This window comes from Trachymyrmex septentrionalis, unplaced genomic scaffold, assembly GCF_001594115.1.
Source record: "Trachymyrmex septentrionalis isolate Tsep2-gDNA-1 unplaced genomic scaffold, Tsep1.0 scaffold330, whole genome shotgun sequence".
Taxonomy (NCBI): domain Eukaryota; kingdom Metazoa; phylum Arthropoda; class Insecta; order Hymenoptera; family Formicidae; genus Trachymyrmex; species Trachymyrmex septentrionalis.
Window position 1 is genome coordinate 91,768 of NW_017305495.1, and position 16,963 is coordinate 108,730.

The 16,963-nt window shown below is 31.5% G+C and overlaps 4 protein-coding genes across 7 annotated transcripts in view; 2 read left to right on the forward strand and 2 right to left on the reverse strand.

Annotated features, from left to right (window-relative positions):
• Positions 1-3,540, forward strand: part of LOC108750185 (PMS1 protein homolog 1) — a 7,466-nt gene extending 3,926 nt beyond the window's left edge. Inside the window, 5 exon segments of the mRNA XM_018489483.1 lie at positions 1,423-1,608; positions 1,757-1,891; positions 2,084-2,286; positions 2,826-3,003; positions 3,251-3,540. Of these exon segments, the coding sequence (XP_018344985.1) occupies positions 1,423-1,608; positions 1,757-1,891; positions 2,084-2,286; positions 2,826-3,003; positions 3,251-3,439 (891 nt within the window). The 3' untranslated portion in view covers positions 3,440-3,540.
• A 104-nt stretch (positions 3,541-3,644) lies between these two features.
• On the reverse strand, positions 3,645-7,801 carry LOC108750184 (mitochondrial-processing peptidase subunit alpha). 2 transcript variants are annotated; one of them, XM_018489482.1, is made up of 12 exons: positions 7,329-7,801; positions 6,923-7,176; positions 6,620-6,699; positions 6,222-6,407; positions 5,988-6,080; positions 5,706-5,878; positions 5,344-5,455; positions 5,040-5,248; positions 4,628-4,793; positions 4,404-4,536; positions 4,188-4,322; positions 3,645-3,806 (listed from the first exon to the last, which is right to left on the reverse strand). In XM_018489482.1, exons 1-12 carry the CDS (start codon positions 7,364-7,366, stop codon positions 3,802-3,804), a joined length of 1,584 nt encoding a protein of 527 aa, XP_018344984.1. In that variant the 5' UTR covers positions 7,367-7,801; the 3' UTR covers positions 3,645-3,801. The 2 variants fall into 2 exon arrangements, with proteins under 2 accessions (XP_018344984.1, XP_018344983.1); XM_018489481.1 differs by lacking the exon at positions 3,645-3,806 and having other exon boundaries at positions 3,999-4,322; positions 7,329-7,659.
• A 576-nt stretch (positions 7,802-8,377) lies between these two features.
• LOC108750182 (general vesicular transport factor p115) lies at positions 8,378-13,195 on the forward strand. 2 transcript variants are annotated; one of them, XM_018489476.1, is made up of 13 exons: positions 8,378-8,592; positions 8,776-9,004; positions 9,428-9,684; positions 9,769-9,970; positions 10,062-10,213; positions 10,298-10,488; positions 10,587-10,759; positions 10,873-11,300; positions 11,384-11,564; positions 11,660-11,841; positions 11,919-12,299; positions 12,364-12,418; positions 12,802-13,195. In XM_018489476.1, the coding sequence occupies exons 1-13, from the start codon at positions 8,515-8,517 to the stop codon at positions 12,813-12,815; spliced, it is 2,523 nt and encodes an 840-aa protein (XP_018344978.1). In that variant the 5' UTR covers positions 8,378-8,514; the 3' UTR covers positions 12,816-13,195. The 2 variants fall into 2 exon arrangements, with proteins under 2 accessions (XP_018344978.1, XP_018344979.1); XM_018489477.1 differs by having other exon boundaries at positions 12,805-13,195.
• Positions 13,196-13,232: 37 nt separating this feature from the next.
• LOC108750183 (NADH-ubiquinone oxidoreductase 75 kDa subunit, mitochondrial) overlaps positions 13,233-16,963 on the reverse strand; it is a 4,897-nt gene continuing 1,166 nt past the window's right edge. Inside the window, exons 3-12 of one of the 2 annotated variants that reach the window (XM_018489478.1) lie at positions 16,438-16,545; positions 15,969-16,334; positions 15,468-15,689; positions 15,181-15,316; positions 14,706-15,058; positions 14,446-14,631; positions 14,189-14,378; positions 13,909-14,084; positions 13,682-13,816; positions 13,233-13,599 (exon numbers count right to left, since the gene is read on the reverse strand). In XM_018489478.1, the coding sequence (XP_018344980.1) occupies positions 13,447-13,599; positions 13,682-13,816; positions 13,909-14,084; positions 14,189-14,378; positions 14,446-14,631; positions 14,706-15,058; positions 15,181-15,316; positions 15,468-15,689; positions 15,969-16,334; positions 16,438-16,545 (2,025 nt within the window). In that variant the 3' untranslated portion in view covers positions 13,233-13,446. The remainder of the gene's footprint in view (positions 13,600-13,681; positions 13,817-13,908; positions 14,085-14,188; positions 14,379-14,445; positions 14,632-14,705; positions 15,059-15,180; positions 15,317-15,467; positions 15,690-15,968; positions 16,335-16,437; positions 16,546-16,963) is intronic. The other variant, XM_018489479.1, reaches the window with a different exon arrangement.

The window sequence follows — 16,963 nt, forward strand, 5'->3', positions numbered from 1 at the left end:
CTTCTCAAGCAATGGTTAGTAGAACGAGATGATATGTCAGTGATGCATTCTATACACAAATTCGCGAAAAAGGTGTAGACATTCATATTATTATTGCAATTCATGTGAGATATTTTTTTAAGTTATTCAACTAGATAATTTTATAACGTCTTTATGTCACATTTGATGTATGTACAATACGTTTAATATGCAATACAATCTTGAATTATTAAACATAATTGAGGCAAAAGTACAATTTGTATAATTCTACAACTGTATACACAGCAGATAATAAAATATGTATGTACAAATAATGAATAAAGTAAAAATCACAAAAATAAGCTGTAACAAATGCATGGTTTTTAAGAATTAATTCCTAATGTTTAGTACATTAATTACTGCCATATTTATGTAGCAAATATTAATATTAGAAGTAATTCCAAGTTTTTTAATTGCTAGAAGCAACATTTTGAATTTTTAATTACTGATTGAATGATTAATGATTTACATATATGATTACGTGATTTTATGAATTTTTAATTTATGGCGCCAATTTTACTTATCACTTTGTTACTCCCGACCTCCGTTGACTCCGATTGTCGCTAATATCGCTATATCGAAGATATAGAGATTGAGAGAGTGTCGGAGTGTCCAATCATACGCCATTTTGTTACATTTTCCTTGATCTTCCCTGCTCCATTCTTTCTGTTCCACCTTCGTTGCCGTGCGGATTGTTTCGGGAATTAGGTTTTTCATATAATTTTAAGTAATGGTAAGTTACTTTTTTCTTTTCAATATAACGTTTATTTGATAAAATAAACTGTAATATACACAAATAATTAATTGAAAACCAACGAGAAAGCGAGATGCTTATTTTCCGGAAAGATTCACTTGCCGCATGGTTAAAACTGTTAGAACAAACGCCTATCGAAAAATCGGCATGGTTTTTATATATGCAGAGTTAATATTATTTATCTAAAAATATGATATATCTTAAATATTCATATTTAAAGATCACATTTTTATATTTTTAGAGATAAAAGCGCGTTCTGAATATACAGGCCTATATTTTCACATATAATTGGAACTTTTTTTTATCTGAATTTGGAGTATCGATTTTTCCTCTTTTTCTCTCCATATTGAAAAAAAAAAAGAGATGATTTATGCAAGAAGTTATAAAGAACAGGCCTAAGATTAATTATGAACATAATACTGAATTTTATTTTAATTTAATTACACTGCAAATATATTAGAGAGAGATAAAAAATAGTATGAATATATTGAACATACATAAATTTTCTATGATGAAATCTTCAGCTCACTTTGATACAGAAATGAAAAGAAAACCTTTTTACCCTGTTGACTTATTCTGAATACAGTAGAGAAACAACTTGAAACATTTGATCTTTATTCTTGTTTTAACAGTTACATGATCTTTTATAGGGTTTTGTCAAAGTAGTCAAGAATAAACAGTACTTCAAACGGTACCAAGTTAAGTTCAAGAGGCGTCGCGAAGGAAAGACTGATTATTATGCTCGTAAGCGGCTGACTATTCAGGACAAGAACAAGTACAATACACCTAAGTATAGGTTGATTGTACGTTTATCCAACAAGGATATTACATGCCAGGTAATTTGAAATAATATACTTAAATTCAATTACAATTGAACAAAGATTGGTTGGAAATAGCATTTTACAGTTATAATTTTTATGTAATATATATTAAATTTATGTAAAGATAATTGTAATTAATGATTAATGGCATCTATTACACAAGGTTGCCTACTCAAGAATTGAAGGGGATAGGATTGTATGTGCTGCTTACAGCCATGAACTTCCTAAATATGGAGTTAAAGTTGGTCTTACCAACTATGCATCTGCTTATTGCACCGGTTTGCTCCTGGCTAGGAGAGTAAGTAATCTTTTTTTCTCTTTCCTTCTTTTTTATATATTACTAACATGATGATCTACTCAGCTCGCTTTGATGTTTCTATGAAGAAAACACGATTTGTTCCCTGTTGTGTATCCTGATTAGCAAAAACAAGCAAATACTTGTATAAAATAATATCAACAATTCTAATCAAATATAAAATTTTTTTTATAGCTTCTTAAGAAGCTGGGATTGGACTCTTTATATGTGGGTACTACAGAAGTGACTGGCGATGAGTACAATGTCGAGGAATTGGATGATGGCCCAGGTGCATTTAGATGTTACCTGGACACTGGATTAATGCGTACCACGACGGGCGCCCGAGTTTTCGGTGCTATGAAAGGCGCGGTTGATGGTGGTCTCAATATCCCTCATAGGTAAAAAATCTTAAGTGCTCTTGTTATTTTTTAAATATATATATTTGTACAATATTTGAAATTTAGCTTGCTTTGATGTTTCTATGAAGAGAATATGATTGTTTCTTGTTATATATCCCAATAGCAAAATCTATCGAATATTTGTATGAATTAATATCGATTATTGTAATGAAACATGGAATTTTTAAAATAGTTTTTTAAGAAACTAGGGTTAGTATATTTTAATATTTACTGTTTTATTAATTTGATAATTTAAACTTCAAATCACACTTTTTATTCTTATAAATAAAATCAAATAAAATAGTTATATAATGTCAAATCAGTTCTGTACAATTGCTTGATACACATATGTAAATGCACATGTTAATTTATGACATGTGTATCATTTAAGTTTTGAAATTTATTTTTGTCTTTTTTGTATTTGATACAATGATTGCTGTAAAATTTCAAAATAAGATTACTATTTTAATATGATTTTTCAAAAATACATAATTTATTATTTCAGTTGAATTGCGCTTGAATAACTTCGTGTTTTATAGTACCAAGAGATTCCCTGGCTATGATGGCGAATCAAAAACGTTCAATGCAGATGTGCATCGACAACACATATTCGCTCAACATGTTGCAAACTATATGAGAACTTTAGAAGAAGAGGATGATGAAGCTTTCAAGAGGCAGTTTTCACAATATATTAAGAATGGCATCTCCGCGAATGATGTAAGTAATTGCAATGCAATAGTGAATATATCTATAACTTTAATACATACGTCCAATTAAAAATTGCTGTTTAGACTATTCAAGTCTATGTAGCGTCGCGATTGGACAATAATAATTTTCATTGGTTGTTAAATGGTAAATGCATATATGAATGCGTTTATTAAAATAAACCTATGTTACATATATACATGCTATTACATGAATATAGGTAATTGAGATAATATAAAAAAACATTTTTTTTTAATAGATCGAGAATATATACAAAAAGGCCCATGAAGCCATCAGAGCTAATCCTGAACACACGAAAGTCACAAGGGAGAAGCCAGTTATCAAGAAGAGATGGAATCGCGCGAAATTGTCACTGTCCGAGAGGAAAAATCGCGTTGCCCAAAAGAAGATATCTTTCCTCAAGACCTTGGAGGAAGCAGAAGTGTAATCGTTCGTTCAGGATCGTCTTTTCAATGTATACACAAATTCATGTGTATTAATCGATCAAGAATAAAAGAAACTATACAAAAAAAAAAGATGAATCTGTTAATTATAATTACGCGTATATAATTTATACAAATAAATTACAAATAACATTTATTTTTAATAATTCAAAATACAAGTTGACTTCTTAATCAGAATTTGGTTTTTGTAAACTTTAATTTTGTGGTCAAAACTTCAATTATTTTAATACCCATCTGCGATTTCGCCACATAAGATCCATTATTGAACATAACGTCGTAATTAGCGCGAGATTACTCTTGTGTATCTTGCATTATGCTTCTGGCTAATGGCATAGTCTACTTTCTCTCATGCTGTCGAATGACAAACGAATTATTTTGTATGTCTAATTTATTAATTTTTTTTCATTTTCATACATATACAAAATCTAATATACATAAGGAATATTTTGCATATTATATATTATTTAAAATCTTCGATAATACTTTTTTTTTAATATACAATTTTAATTAATAATATAATAATAAAATTCAGTTATTTTGGTATTCAGTTAATTCCGCGTATTGTATTTTCAAGATTTAACTTAATTTAAAATTTGAATGTGTTCGGTGTTTCTCATTAATATACAACTGGATATGAATAAGTCACATTTATTTAAGATGAGAAGACTGGAATATCTTATGCATGATTTTAACGAAAAAGTGATAATCTGCTACGAGAACCAGGTAACCGACCTTGCGCGTCAAGCAAGCCGTTTTGAACATCCGTTATGGAAGGTACAGCCTTCACTTCGCCGCGTGCCGCTAAGCAAGGTGCTGATTTCAATAAACGTCGCGCTACTCTGTTGATGTCATCCTTAGATATTCCATCTGCAAGTATTATATTTTTTTGTAAATATTATAAGAACTGGAATTTTGTTATTAAATTGTAATGAACTTTACAGAATTTACCAATAGCTTGTATGAAGTATTCTGGCCGTTTCCTAGTACCAGTCGCTAGGACTTGTCTACCAATGTCTTCAAATACAACAGGCCGTTGTTCTAGATTCATAAGCAGCATCGATTGCAATTGTTTCTTGGCTCTCTACACAAAAGATAAAATTCCAAAATATAATCAATATATGTATAAAATACGATTAATATTAATAAATGATTCAAAAATGTCAATATCATACTGCTAATTCGTTATCAGAGATTCCGCTTGTCATGGTGACCATCTCGTGTACAATTACTTCCACCATATCCTTCACATGAGACGGTGTGCATGAAGCGTGAATACAAAATAGACCAGTGTCTGCATAAGCATGATTGTATGCAGTTGCACTGTATAACCAATGATACCTACAATATAATTTTCTCGATATAGTATTCTCAATTAAAAATTTCAAAAAGTGCAAATATGATAAATCTATTATTTGTATATGTCTGTATGAATATAAATCACAAATTTACTTTTTTATCGTAACATTTTAATTACCAGTTAATAGGAAAAGATATAAAAAATATATATAATGAAAAGATATAATTATTTTATATTATATAAAAACCTCTTTCTTTATAAAACATAAATAATAACATAAATCTTACCTATTCAATACATTGGTATACAAACGCGTGTACATGCCCTTTCCAGGACCACCAGCGCTAAAACTGCCACCGCCTCCCATCATCATATTTAGTACACACATAGCAACAAAATCTGGATCTTGATGAGAACAGCCTTCTAAACCTATTACAATGTGTGATAATTCAGGCAAGCCACTGGGTCCAGCGTAAATTGGCACATTACATTCCTCCTATTAAAGACAACACATACCAATTATTATTTAACTTCTTCAATTCTATAACAAAAATAAAATTATTTTAATATACTTTATATGAGTGATCATACCAAAACATATCCTCCACTATATTGTGCGATGGACGTATCGACAGTATTTGCATTATTTGGGTAAATAAGATCAGGTTGTTCCTCCCAGATAGGTTCTTGATCTACAAAATATCTAAATCAAAGATATTATTATTATATAACAAAAACAAAAAATTTCAAAAAATGTTTATAACTATATCAATATATTGCGGATAACAATATATTACATAAAAATGATATTAAAATCTTATACTAAAAAATCTACTATCTTATAAAATATTTATAAATTACTTAAAGTCTTATAAATATATTTTTAAATAAATTTATAAGCATTAAATTACTTGATTAAATAAATTTGTTATGTAGAAATTTATGGCTATTACTTAGTAACGGCGTGGACTAGGTCATCATGTTCAACACCAACTCCAGCAACTACCATTCTATTTGGTACATAATGATGCTTGAGATATGTGTGTAAAGTTTTCCTATCAATCTTTTCAATATTCTTTTCTGGACAGATCTTGGGTAAACCTAATGTGTTTTGCTTATACGCAGCCTACCAATATAATATATCCATATAATTACATCTTTTTTTCCTTTACAATAAGAAAATACACTTATAATTTCACTAGGATGTATTTAAAAAACTATTACTTTAAACTCACAGAATGAATCATGTCCATTAATATAGGCTCTTGTTCTGGCCTGGTATGTAAAGATTCCAATTCAAAATGTACTGTTTGTTTAGCTATTTGTACCTAGAAACAATTTATTTTCGTACATATATATATATATTCACATATAAGACAAATGTTTCAGAGTTTGTTACTAATGATATATAATTAATTAAATAATATGATACAATACTTTTTTTGTAAAATATTATACATTATACTTACTTCTTCCTCTGTAATTTGAGGTCTTAAGACAATATCACTCAGAACTTGAGTTACTATATCTAATCCGCGACGTTCTGCCGATGCTGCATAGACAAATGTGTCGCGAGATGCTTGACAGTCACATATACCACCATGCTTTTCTAATGCCAACATTATCTTATCCTTACTGTCAAATGTGTTTGTAGACTGTAACAATTAATACAGTATAATTTTGTATATATTTGACACGAAAGATCATGAATAATAGAATATAGAATATCTATTAATAGGTATAAATTATTGAATAAATTATACAAGTGTGTGTATGTATATGTGTGTGTGTGTGTGTACAAATCAATAATCTTTGGTACTTATTATATGCTACAATATTAATAATACTTATAATGAAAGAATCTTACACCAAATGCTAACTTTTCAAGAAAGTGTGAGATACCATTGGGATATGCCACTTCATATCGTGGACCCGAATCAATAAGGACTGAAAATTAAAATAATATAATAATCTGTTTACACACACAAATCTAACAAGTATTAGTATTTTTGACTTTAACAAATTTGCACCAATCTAGGATTAATGTTCTATTAATGGTTGATGTTACATGCTCTATCAATAATAGAGCATATAACATCATTGATAAAATCCAAGTTGGTGCAAATCCGCTACAGTTAAAAATGCTATATCCAAATCATACTCAACTTACCACCTATAGTACAAAATTGTCCAAATCGATTTTCAGATGCAACTTTCAAGCCATTTGGTAAAACAGTAATGTGCGTTATTTGATGCTCCTCTTTTGCAGTCGAATAAACGGCTTTTGGTAAATTCGGGATGGATTCTGTCAATGGTGGAAATGATGTAACGGTTTTCTTATGATTCTCCTTTAAATCAAGAGGTATTCTTTGGGAGGAAAAGTTACGTCTTTGCCAGGCATTGAGATATTGTGAGCGCGTTGAGCTGAAAAATAAGAAGTAAAATATATACAATGAATTTTTTGTGGAATATATAAATGTATTCCATGCGTATTTTTTTCTCTATTTAGAAGGATAAGATCAAATTTATACAAATCTAATTTTGCGAATAATTCGAAGTCACGTTATCATGGTTACCTTTTTTTAAGTGAAACGATTAAAGGCCTTTGCAACATTTTCGAGAGTATTTTGTCAATTCGGAGATATGTAGCATACAGATAATTCTAATCGCCGAAAGCTACAGAATAGTACAGAAATGTGCTTAGGACACAATACAGATTTATTTGCAGAAAGAAAACAATGACAGCGAATCTCGATAGAATCTTTCACGTTCTCTCATACAACAGATTTACAAGCGAGAATACTTAAGCACATTTTGGTAACAATACATCTCGTTAATATATATAGATAACATTTCAGCTTTATGAAATAATAGGTTAAATTTTCTTGATCTTGTTCTTTTGGTAAATATAAGTACGTTCGGAAACACGCTATTAACGCTATTGTGTCATTCTATCCTTGACCAATCGCAGTTTGCTGTTCAGCAGAATTGACCAATCACAATTGATATTTAGGATCATTTCGACTATTTTAACAATCGCAGCAGAATAACAAATGCAATTTTGGATTGTTAGCTGAATTAGAATCTTGCCACGGCTGCGATGCTGATGAATGCCAATCGGCTTTGGAATTGACCAATCACACTGTTATTTCGCATGACGACAGATACGATTGATCAATTCCATTAAATCAAATCCAATAAAAACTCTTTTATAGCAAATTTTTTCACTAAAAAAATTAGTGCAATATTGATGCACATTGAGTGCAATTGAATGCAAATCAATTTATATATTTTCAATGTTAATAAATAATTTAAACCTTTTAACCCTTTTAATTACATATCCTTTATTGTCACGATAACTTCATAACTTTAAAAGAATTAAATTATTTATAAAACACTAAAATAGGTAAATCAATTTCTACCTACAGCACTTACTCCACCTGTTCAACGTGTTCAATAGCTGTGTTCAACGAACTCAACAGTTGAGTGAGCGCTCACGTATTCTTTCAGATCATCCAATCAGCATTTTAGATCTAGAAGAATACATCAATAGCAGCGAGTGCTCACTCAACTGTTAAACCGCTGAACGCAGCCAATGTTTTAACTCTATTCACTTTCATGGCGCTTCAAGCTTCAGGGTTTTTCAGGAGAAGCGCGTAAGCAGCACATCGAGGTAATCGGGGCATCTCTTGGATTTAAAATGTCGACGTGTAACGTATAATTTACATTGACAAGTGGAAAGCTCGAGAAGTAGAGAAAGAAATGGAATATTTTAAAAGCAGTCTGAAATCCGTCTTAGGAACCGCCCCCGCTGGTACACAATCAACGGGCGCCGATACAGTGAGTGAAACCAATAAATATATGTTTCACACGCTGAAAGTTACTTCCCTATGTTTTAAATAAATGCTATGCATTCTATGTGATTACGTTGTTGCTAATTATTAATAAAGCTTTCTGTCGGTAAACTAAATAGCTTGCAATGCGAAGCTGTTGCTCTTACAATATTTGTATGTTTTGATATAGGTGGAGAGATTAGTAGATAGGTTGCAATCTTCTAGTCTGCTTGATGACAGAAGAGATGCTTGCCGTGCGCTCAAGGCAATGTCTCGTACATTCCGTGTGGAAGTGGGTGCTCAAGGAATGGATGCATTGAGGCAAGTGTTGGAGATGGACAGAACGGATTGTGAGATAATCGGCTTAGCCTTGGATACTCTCTGCAATATAACAAATCCTGAAATATTTGATGAGGAGGGTAAGATTAAACGACTATTCTTGTTGCATTGGACTGCACTAAAACTTTCTAGCTTGTTTTTGTTAAATGTATAACCTAATTGTACATGATTATTTAAGACTTCTTTTACATCGTCATTTAAATATACTCAAATTAATAATTGTCTATTAAATTATCTTAATTTCACTAGTACGTTCAAAAAATATATTAAGATGATACAATATACATCAAGGTAATCATTAAAATACATGTATTGTGCATATGTTTATGCATTACTGAAATTAAGATAATTTAATAGAAAGTTGGTACATTAAATAAATGGTGTAAACTAAGATTATATTTATCTTATTTTAAATATGACAAGCACGTACTTCAGTCACAGAGAACATATCTTGAATTTATTTTTATATCAATTTTATATCTAATCTCTTTGTATTATTTTAGTGGATAAACACGGTCCCCAAAACAAAATAGGGGAACAATTTACAGAAATATTTATCAAGCATTCGGATAGCGTTGGTTTGGTGCTGGCATTTCTTGAAGAGTTTGACTTTCGTGTCAGATGGCCGGCACTGAAGTTACTGACACATTTATTGGCAAACAGGTCTAAAGATATTCAGGAAATAATCTTGGTCAGTCCTATGGGTGTCTCTAAATTGATGGATTTACTGAGTGATAGCAGAGAAGTTATACGTAATGATGTAAGCTAAATTTATTAGTAAGAAATATAACGAGCTTAAGGAATATAATGAGAATGCTTTGTTTATAATACATTATTTATACAGGTCTTGTTGCTGCTCATCCAATTAACAAAAGGAAATGCTAACATACAAAAAATAGTAGCGTTTGAAAATGCATTTGATCGCATATTTGATGTCATCGAGCAAGAGGGTAATGCAGATGGTGGTATTGTTGTGGAAGATTGCCTTCTATTAATGTTAAATCTTCTCAGAGGAAATGTTAGTAACCAAAACTTCTTTAAAGAAGGTAATATATTTACAATTAGATCTTTCCGACAATTTTTATAATAATTCTAAATCTTACCGTTTTATAATAATTTTTGTGTTGCATTATGCAGGTAGCTATATTCAGAAATTAACACCAATGTTTCAAATTCCTAATGAAATGGAGGATAATAATCTTGGTGGATGGAGTCCCCAGAAAGTTTCTAATGTTCATTGCATGGTACAAGTTGTACGAGCGCTAGTAGCACCGAGTGCTCCTGCTCAGGTAAAAAATAATGTGGCACTATATAAAATTTCCAATGTCTGTATATTATCTTTAATTAATAACTAAACAATTATATATATGAAGGCAGTCGCAGCTTGTCAACGAACTATGAGAGCGTGCGGATTATTGCAAGCTTTGTGTGATATATTGATGGCTAGCGGCGTACCAGCGGATGTATTAACAGAGACTATTAATACTGTAGCAGAAGTAATAAGAGGGAATGCTAGTAATCAAGAATTTTTGGCAGGTGTTATGGCACCAAGCACTCCTCCAAGGTATATCTTAGATACATGTTAATCTCATCCATTTTCTATCGCACACATATTTTTCAGAATAATAAAAGACTTACAAATTACATATAAGTATATTATAGGCCAGCTATTGTTGTCTTATTAATGTCCATGGTGAATGAAAAACAACCATTTGTTTTGCGATGTTCAGTATTATATTGCTTTCAATGCTTCCTGTACAAGAATGAGGTAGGACAGACGCAGTTAGTTCAAACTTTATTACCACAGGGCAACGAGGCACCATCACTAACTACAGGTTCATAATCTCTTTTATAAATGTATAATGTAAAAACATACCTTCGATTCTAGATCAACATTTTTGACTAAACTGTGAAATAATACGACTATTTCGCGTATATCTGTTGTTAGGACAGTTATTGTGTGGCGGATTATTCTCTATAGATTCTTTGTCAAATTGGTTCTCCGCTGTGGCGTTATCTCACGCTCTGATCGAGAACATAAGTCAAAAGGAACAACTTTTAAGAGTACTTCTTGCAACCAATATTGGGAAACCACCAGTGACGCTTATGCAACAGTGTGTTATGTTATTACAGCAGGGTAACAAAACGCAATGTAAATTGGGCCTGCTGATTCTGCTTTGTCGATGGACCTCGTACTGTCCACTTGCTGTAAAATCATTCCTGGCTATCGATTCCTCAGTAGCATATTTAACAGCTCTTTTGTCATCACAAGAAAATAACGATGATTTACAAGAGACCTTACTGCAGAGTATGTGCGCTTTGCTTATCGGTATTTGCGTACATTTCAATGATGATAGCGTTCCTACTTACACAAAAGTAAATACTACCAATATTTGTACAAATCCGATATATAAAGTGAATAATGTGCAACTAATAAACTTATCTATATTATTTTACAGGAAAAAGTATGCAATTTAATAGAGAATAGAATAGGTTGGGAAAAGTTTCAAGATGCAATCGGTGGTATTGCTAGACACGAGATATATTCCCGAACACTAAAACATCCACAGCCTTCAGCTAAGAATCCGTCGGAACTTTTATTGGATCATGAATTTTGCAGGTTGTTAAAAAGTTTGGAAGGTACTTAGATACGTCATTCAAATTTTTTACAATCATAAAAAAAAATTAATATTGTCAAATTTTTGAAACGCAAATAAGTTTTCTTTTTTTTTTAGGTGTTATAATAAAATCGGTGATAGATGCTAATAATGAGAACAAGAATCAATTATCTGTAATGAATTTACCTGATAATACATTAATTTCACAATACAAAGATCTTATTAGAGAGCAGGATATACAAATTCAAAGGCTAAATCAAACTATTAATTTTCTTACGAAAGAGAAACAAGAATTTGAGGTAGGAAACTAAATTTTTTTTTTAGAAAAATACAAATTTATAGAATACATTAAAAAAACTTTTTAACATTTTTGTAGGCACAAGTACAAGAACTTCGCTCAACTGTTAGTCATCTACGAGATCAAAATTTAGTTCTTCGAGCTACACAAGCTAATATAGGAGATGGAAAAGAAACAAGCACTTCTAGTAATAATCTAGATTTGGAAAAGGAATTGCAAACGTATAAAACAATGGTTGCAGATTTAGAAAATCGTTTAGCGAAATATATGCACATAATGCAACAATACAATGAGAAAGACAAAGAAAATAAGGAATCAGATTTGGAATCTCAATTGAAATTGAAGATTGATGAGCTTGAAAAATTGAAGAAAGATCAAGAAGCTCTTTTAGAACTCTTAACAGATCAAGATAGTAAAATTACACTGTACAAAGAAAGATTAATTGAATTAGGGGATAAGGTATGTTGCTATAAAGCTGTTCTTCATATATGATAAACAAAATAAGTATCTTCTCTCTTTTTAGATTGAATCCGATGAAAGTTCAGGTGAACTTGACACAGATGATCAACCAGAATCAAGTAATTAAGACACTTTAATTGATATTCTTTCAAATAAATTAATAACAGAATTCTTTTACCTGTAAGTCTTTTCTTTTTCACATTTTGTAAGATTTTACTTAATGTCATAAATAAACAAAATATATATACAGATATGTGTATATATAATATTTGCACATTGCAAGTATATATTCGAATACTTGCAAATGTGTACACAAATACATACACATAATTGTATAAATGGATGTTCAGTCTCTAGAAGCTAAAATGTATAAATTCGATTTAATGAATAGATATTTTAAGTAAATTGGACTATATAATTTCATTCTAAGTTTATGTAATAACTATGTTTTAATATATATTCTAATAAAACAGAAAATTTATAAAAAATATAATTGTAAAAGCAGATTACATTTGAACTGAAGAAATTTATGCCAATCATTCCTACATATTGTCATGTCCGCCGCATCGTTCTTGTACCACACGCACACGCACGCAGGAATACGCGGAGAGAAATGTGATGCACGCATGGAAAGAGTATACTTGTTATAAAAGAACTCATTTTATTCAAGAAGAAAGCGCGCGTCCACACAGAGAATCTTTATCCGTCAAAATCTAAATCGAACTCTCTCTTATTGACAAGACACGCTTCGCTGCTATCTTCTTAAGGTAACGCGACACCGCTTGAGCCAAAGAGTGTCTTTCGCGGGCGTAACAATATGTTAAACATAATTTGATGTCCAGTGAAATTGTTATGATGTTTATAAAAAGTTATCCAAAGGAAATATATTTCTATTATATTTATTTTAAATAATTTATTCTAAATAATAAATGTACAATTAATAGGACTAACAGGGACAACATTTGTAAATTCCTATTTTAAATAATTTAATATACAGTATAATAGAACTCTATAGATACATCTTAATGCTTTTTTTTATGTATCTGGAATTCTTTTGTCATTGGCTGCGGGATTGTAATATCTAGCCAATAATATCAAATAACTAGCAGATGAGAATTTTTTATCCAATGCAATATCAGATACAGATTTACACTGCACTTTGTCGTTGTTTCATGACTGCTTGAACGCACTTTGCCATGGTTAAAGACGCTCGTGACACTACGTCAGTCATGAAGAACTGATCCAATGTCTTATGTTTGATCTCCACAGGATCTGATGAAAATGATCCTCCAGACTGATGCTAATGTACATAACAAACAATATGTAAAAATAATATTATTTTGAATTTAAAATATTTATCCAATCACACACAAGATACAAACCTTAGCTATTTCCAAAGCTTGCTTAAAGAAATTAGCTGGCTCAACATTGCCATATCTGACCAGATGAGGCGCAACCTCTTCAAGCCTGGATCTTACGTCATTCAGATTATCATAGGGCAAAGTAACTCCAGTCAGCTACAAATTTAACAAAAATATATGCGATATTTCGTATCTTAACTTAATTACTTAACAGGCAACACAAGATTTTGCTATACAAATTTATTTACTTCAGAAAGAGCGCGAATAATTTTCCAATCTGGTCGTGCTAAGCCAGGTGGCGTAATTGCTGCGCACGTTTGTTGGGAGCGACCTTCTGTATTAACGTAACTTGCGACTTTTTCAGTGTATGCAGCTCCAGCTAGTATAACATCCGCAATGGCTGCTCCAGCATCACCATGACTTCCTAGAATCATAAATAATATTCAATTGAATCAAATGAATCATTTTTAATTTGATATTAGAATATAAATACAATTAACTTTACATATATCTTTAGGATATACATGCCTATATAAATGATAAATGTGTTTGGAAAATCTTCCTTCTTAATATTTGCGTCATCAGCACCCAAAAGAAACAGAATTTTTGGTTGTTGTTCCTTAATTTCTTCTACAGTCGAACCATAACCGATATCTAAGGCGGCGACTTGAGATGCATTTGTATGCAGTATGTTCAAAATCTTCCAATCCTGGGGAGCCTAAGGCAAAATATACAATTAATATAATTTCTATAAGATTACTATATAAAAAAAGTCAGTGGCTCACTTTTGAGTTATCTCCTAAAGCCTTCGCTAATGCTTGCGTTTCATAGAGAATTTTAGCTCCATCCTGTCGAGTTAGCTGATCGGCGCCCAAGATAACGAGTGGTTTTTTAGCCTCTTTCAGAGTCGCACAGAAAGAATGTGAACCGTTTTGTAATTTTGTTATTATATCAAAAGACTCTCCTAAATGCTATATAAAAAAAATTACATTTTGTAAAATATTCTGTATATCGGTTTTCTAAAATAGATAAAAATTGATTATACCTCATGTTCATATGTCAGGTCTATATCCGGGCCAATGAGAGCAATTGTTTGTTCACCATGTAGATAGCCCTTTCTAAGACGTGTGTTTATTAGTGGTGCTTCATATCTTGGATTTGTACCGATTAGTATTACAACATCTGCATCTTCAACTGCAGCAATAGTGTTGTTCAGAAGATAGCTACTTCTGAGATCGATACCCGAACCATCTTTCGGGAAGCATTGTTCCGTAGCTAGTCCCTCGCTGCCCAATTTGTTCACTAAATCTTTCATAGCAATAAGGGCTTCCGCGTCTGCCAATTTCCCAGCAATCGCGGCGCATTTGTCCGCTGGTATATTCGCTAGAGGTCTAGCAGCTAATCAATATAGAGAACTGAATGTTATTCGACGATTTTATTATATACGAAACATGACGGATCTGTTAAGTGCATTTATAAAAAAAAAAAAAATATGCGTAATAAATACTAATCAATCCTACCAGCAACAAGTGCATCTTCCCAATCCACAGCTTCTAATTTTCCATTGATCTTCATCATTGGAGTAATAAGCCTTTGCCTTTTGAGTCCATCGTATGAAAAACGAGCTTTGTCCGAGAGCCATTCCTCGTTTACCTCCTAGAAAAATTATCATCATTAATTATTATAGTGTAACACAATATTAAATATCTTTTATGTTCTTTATTGTAAATATACGCACGCAGGCACGCACGCACGAACGCACGCACGCACACACACATACACACACATGTATATTAAAGGTATTTACCTCATTTACTCTTGGTAGTATTCTTAGAACCTCTCCAGTTCTGTGAGAGATAACTATATTGCTACCAACAGCATCATGAACATCAATACTGTCAGTACGACGTGTCTCCCAGGGGCGAGCAACAAACGCATATGGCTTACTAGTTAATGCACCCACTGGACAGAGATCGATGATATTTCCAGACAATTCTGATAAGAACATTTTCTCAACATATGTTCCCACCTTTAAAATCATTACATAATTGTCATAGAATTTTTAAGAACGTTATTTAATAAATAGTTAAATATAAAGTATGTTATATCGCGCCATGTCTTAACGCCGAGATACTATCGTGTCTCTAGATATAGATTGATATATGTATATATTTCAAGAATCTGAAATTCTCGCTACAGTCTTATGACAAGAATTACAAAAAACCAATTTATCTTTTTTTTTTAAGTGATACATATTTGCAATAAACGAATGATTATATTTGAAATATATATAAAATATTTAATTTACCTGCATATCATTACCACGACCTGTAGTTCCTAAGTCGTCAATACCAGCTACTTCCGAAGCGAATCGGATACATCTTGTGCAGTGTATGCAGCGTGTCATAACTGTCTTGATTAATGGCCCCATGTCCTTATCCTCTACTGCTCTTTTTCCAGAGAAATTAATATCAACGAACCTACTTCTGTCAGTTCCGAAAGCCATACTTTGATCTTGTAAATCACACTCGCCACCCTGGTCACAGATTGGACAGTCCAGTGGATGATTAACCAACAGAAATTCCATAACACCCTCGCGAGCTTTCCGTGTGAGATCAGAGTTGGTTTTCACTCTCCAGCCTTTCATTACTGGCATAGCGCACGCAGCAACTGGCTGTAAGATTGATTTAAGACAAGTACCATCTATTAATTATTGATATTTTATTTTTTTAGCTATTCTATTGTTATAGAACAGCAAAATACCTAATAGCTATTACCTTAACTTGCTTCTCTATTTCAACAAGACACATCCTGCAATTTCCAGCTACAGCAAGACGTTCATGATAACAGAATCGTGGTATTTCAACTCCCACCTTGGCAGCAGCCTAAAAGAAAAATTGTTTCACATGAATGTTATTACCTACTTTTATTATTAAGTTGCAATATGCATATTAAAATAATATTTATATATATATAATGAGAATCTCTTCTTTTATTGTTTATAATTTAAAAATAATTTAAAATTACAATTTATATATAAAAGTGGTAATCTTTTATAATGAAACAAAAATATTGTTTATTAGTTTTAGAATGTAAATTTTACCCTAAAGATTGTGATAATTTTGTCTTTATACTGAAATAAACTTATTTACTACTATTAGTTAATGCCATTTTGATTTTATTTATTTTCGCAAAGCATATCTTGACAACTATGTCTCTTAATTAAGAATTCTTACATATTAAGAAGTTGCTGAAATTAAATGGCTATTTTGTATTATTTTGTAATGAGTGGACAGATATAAT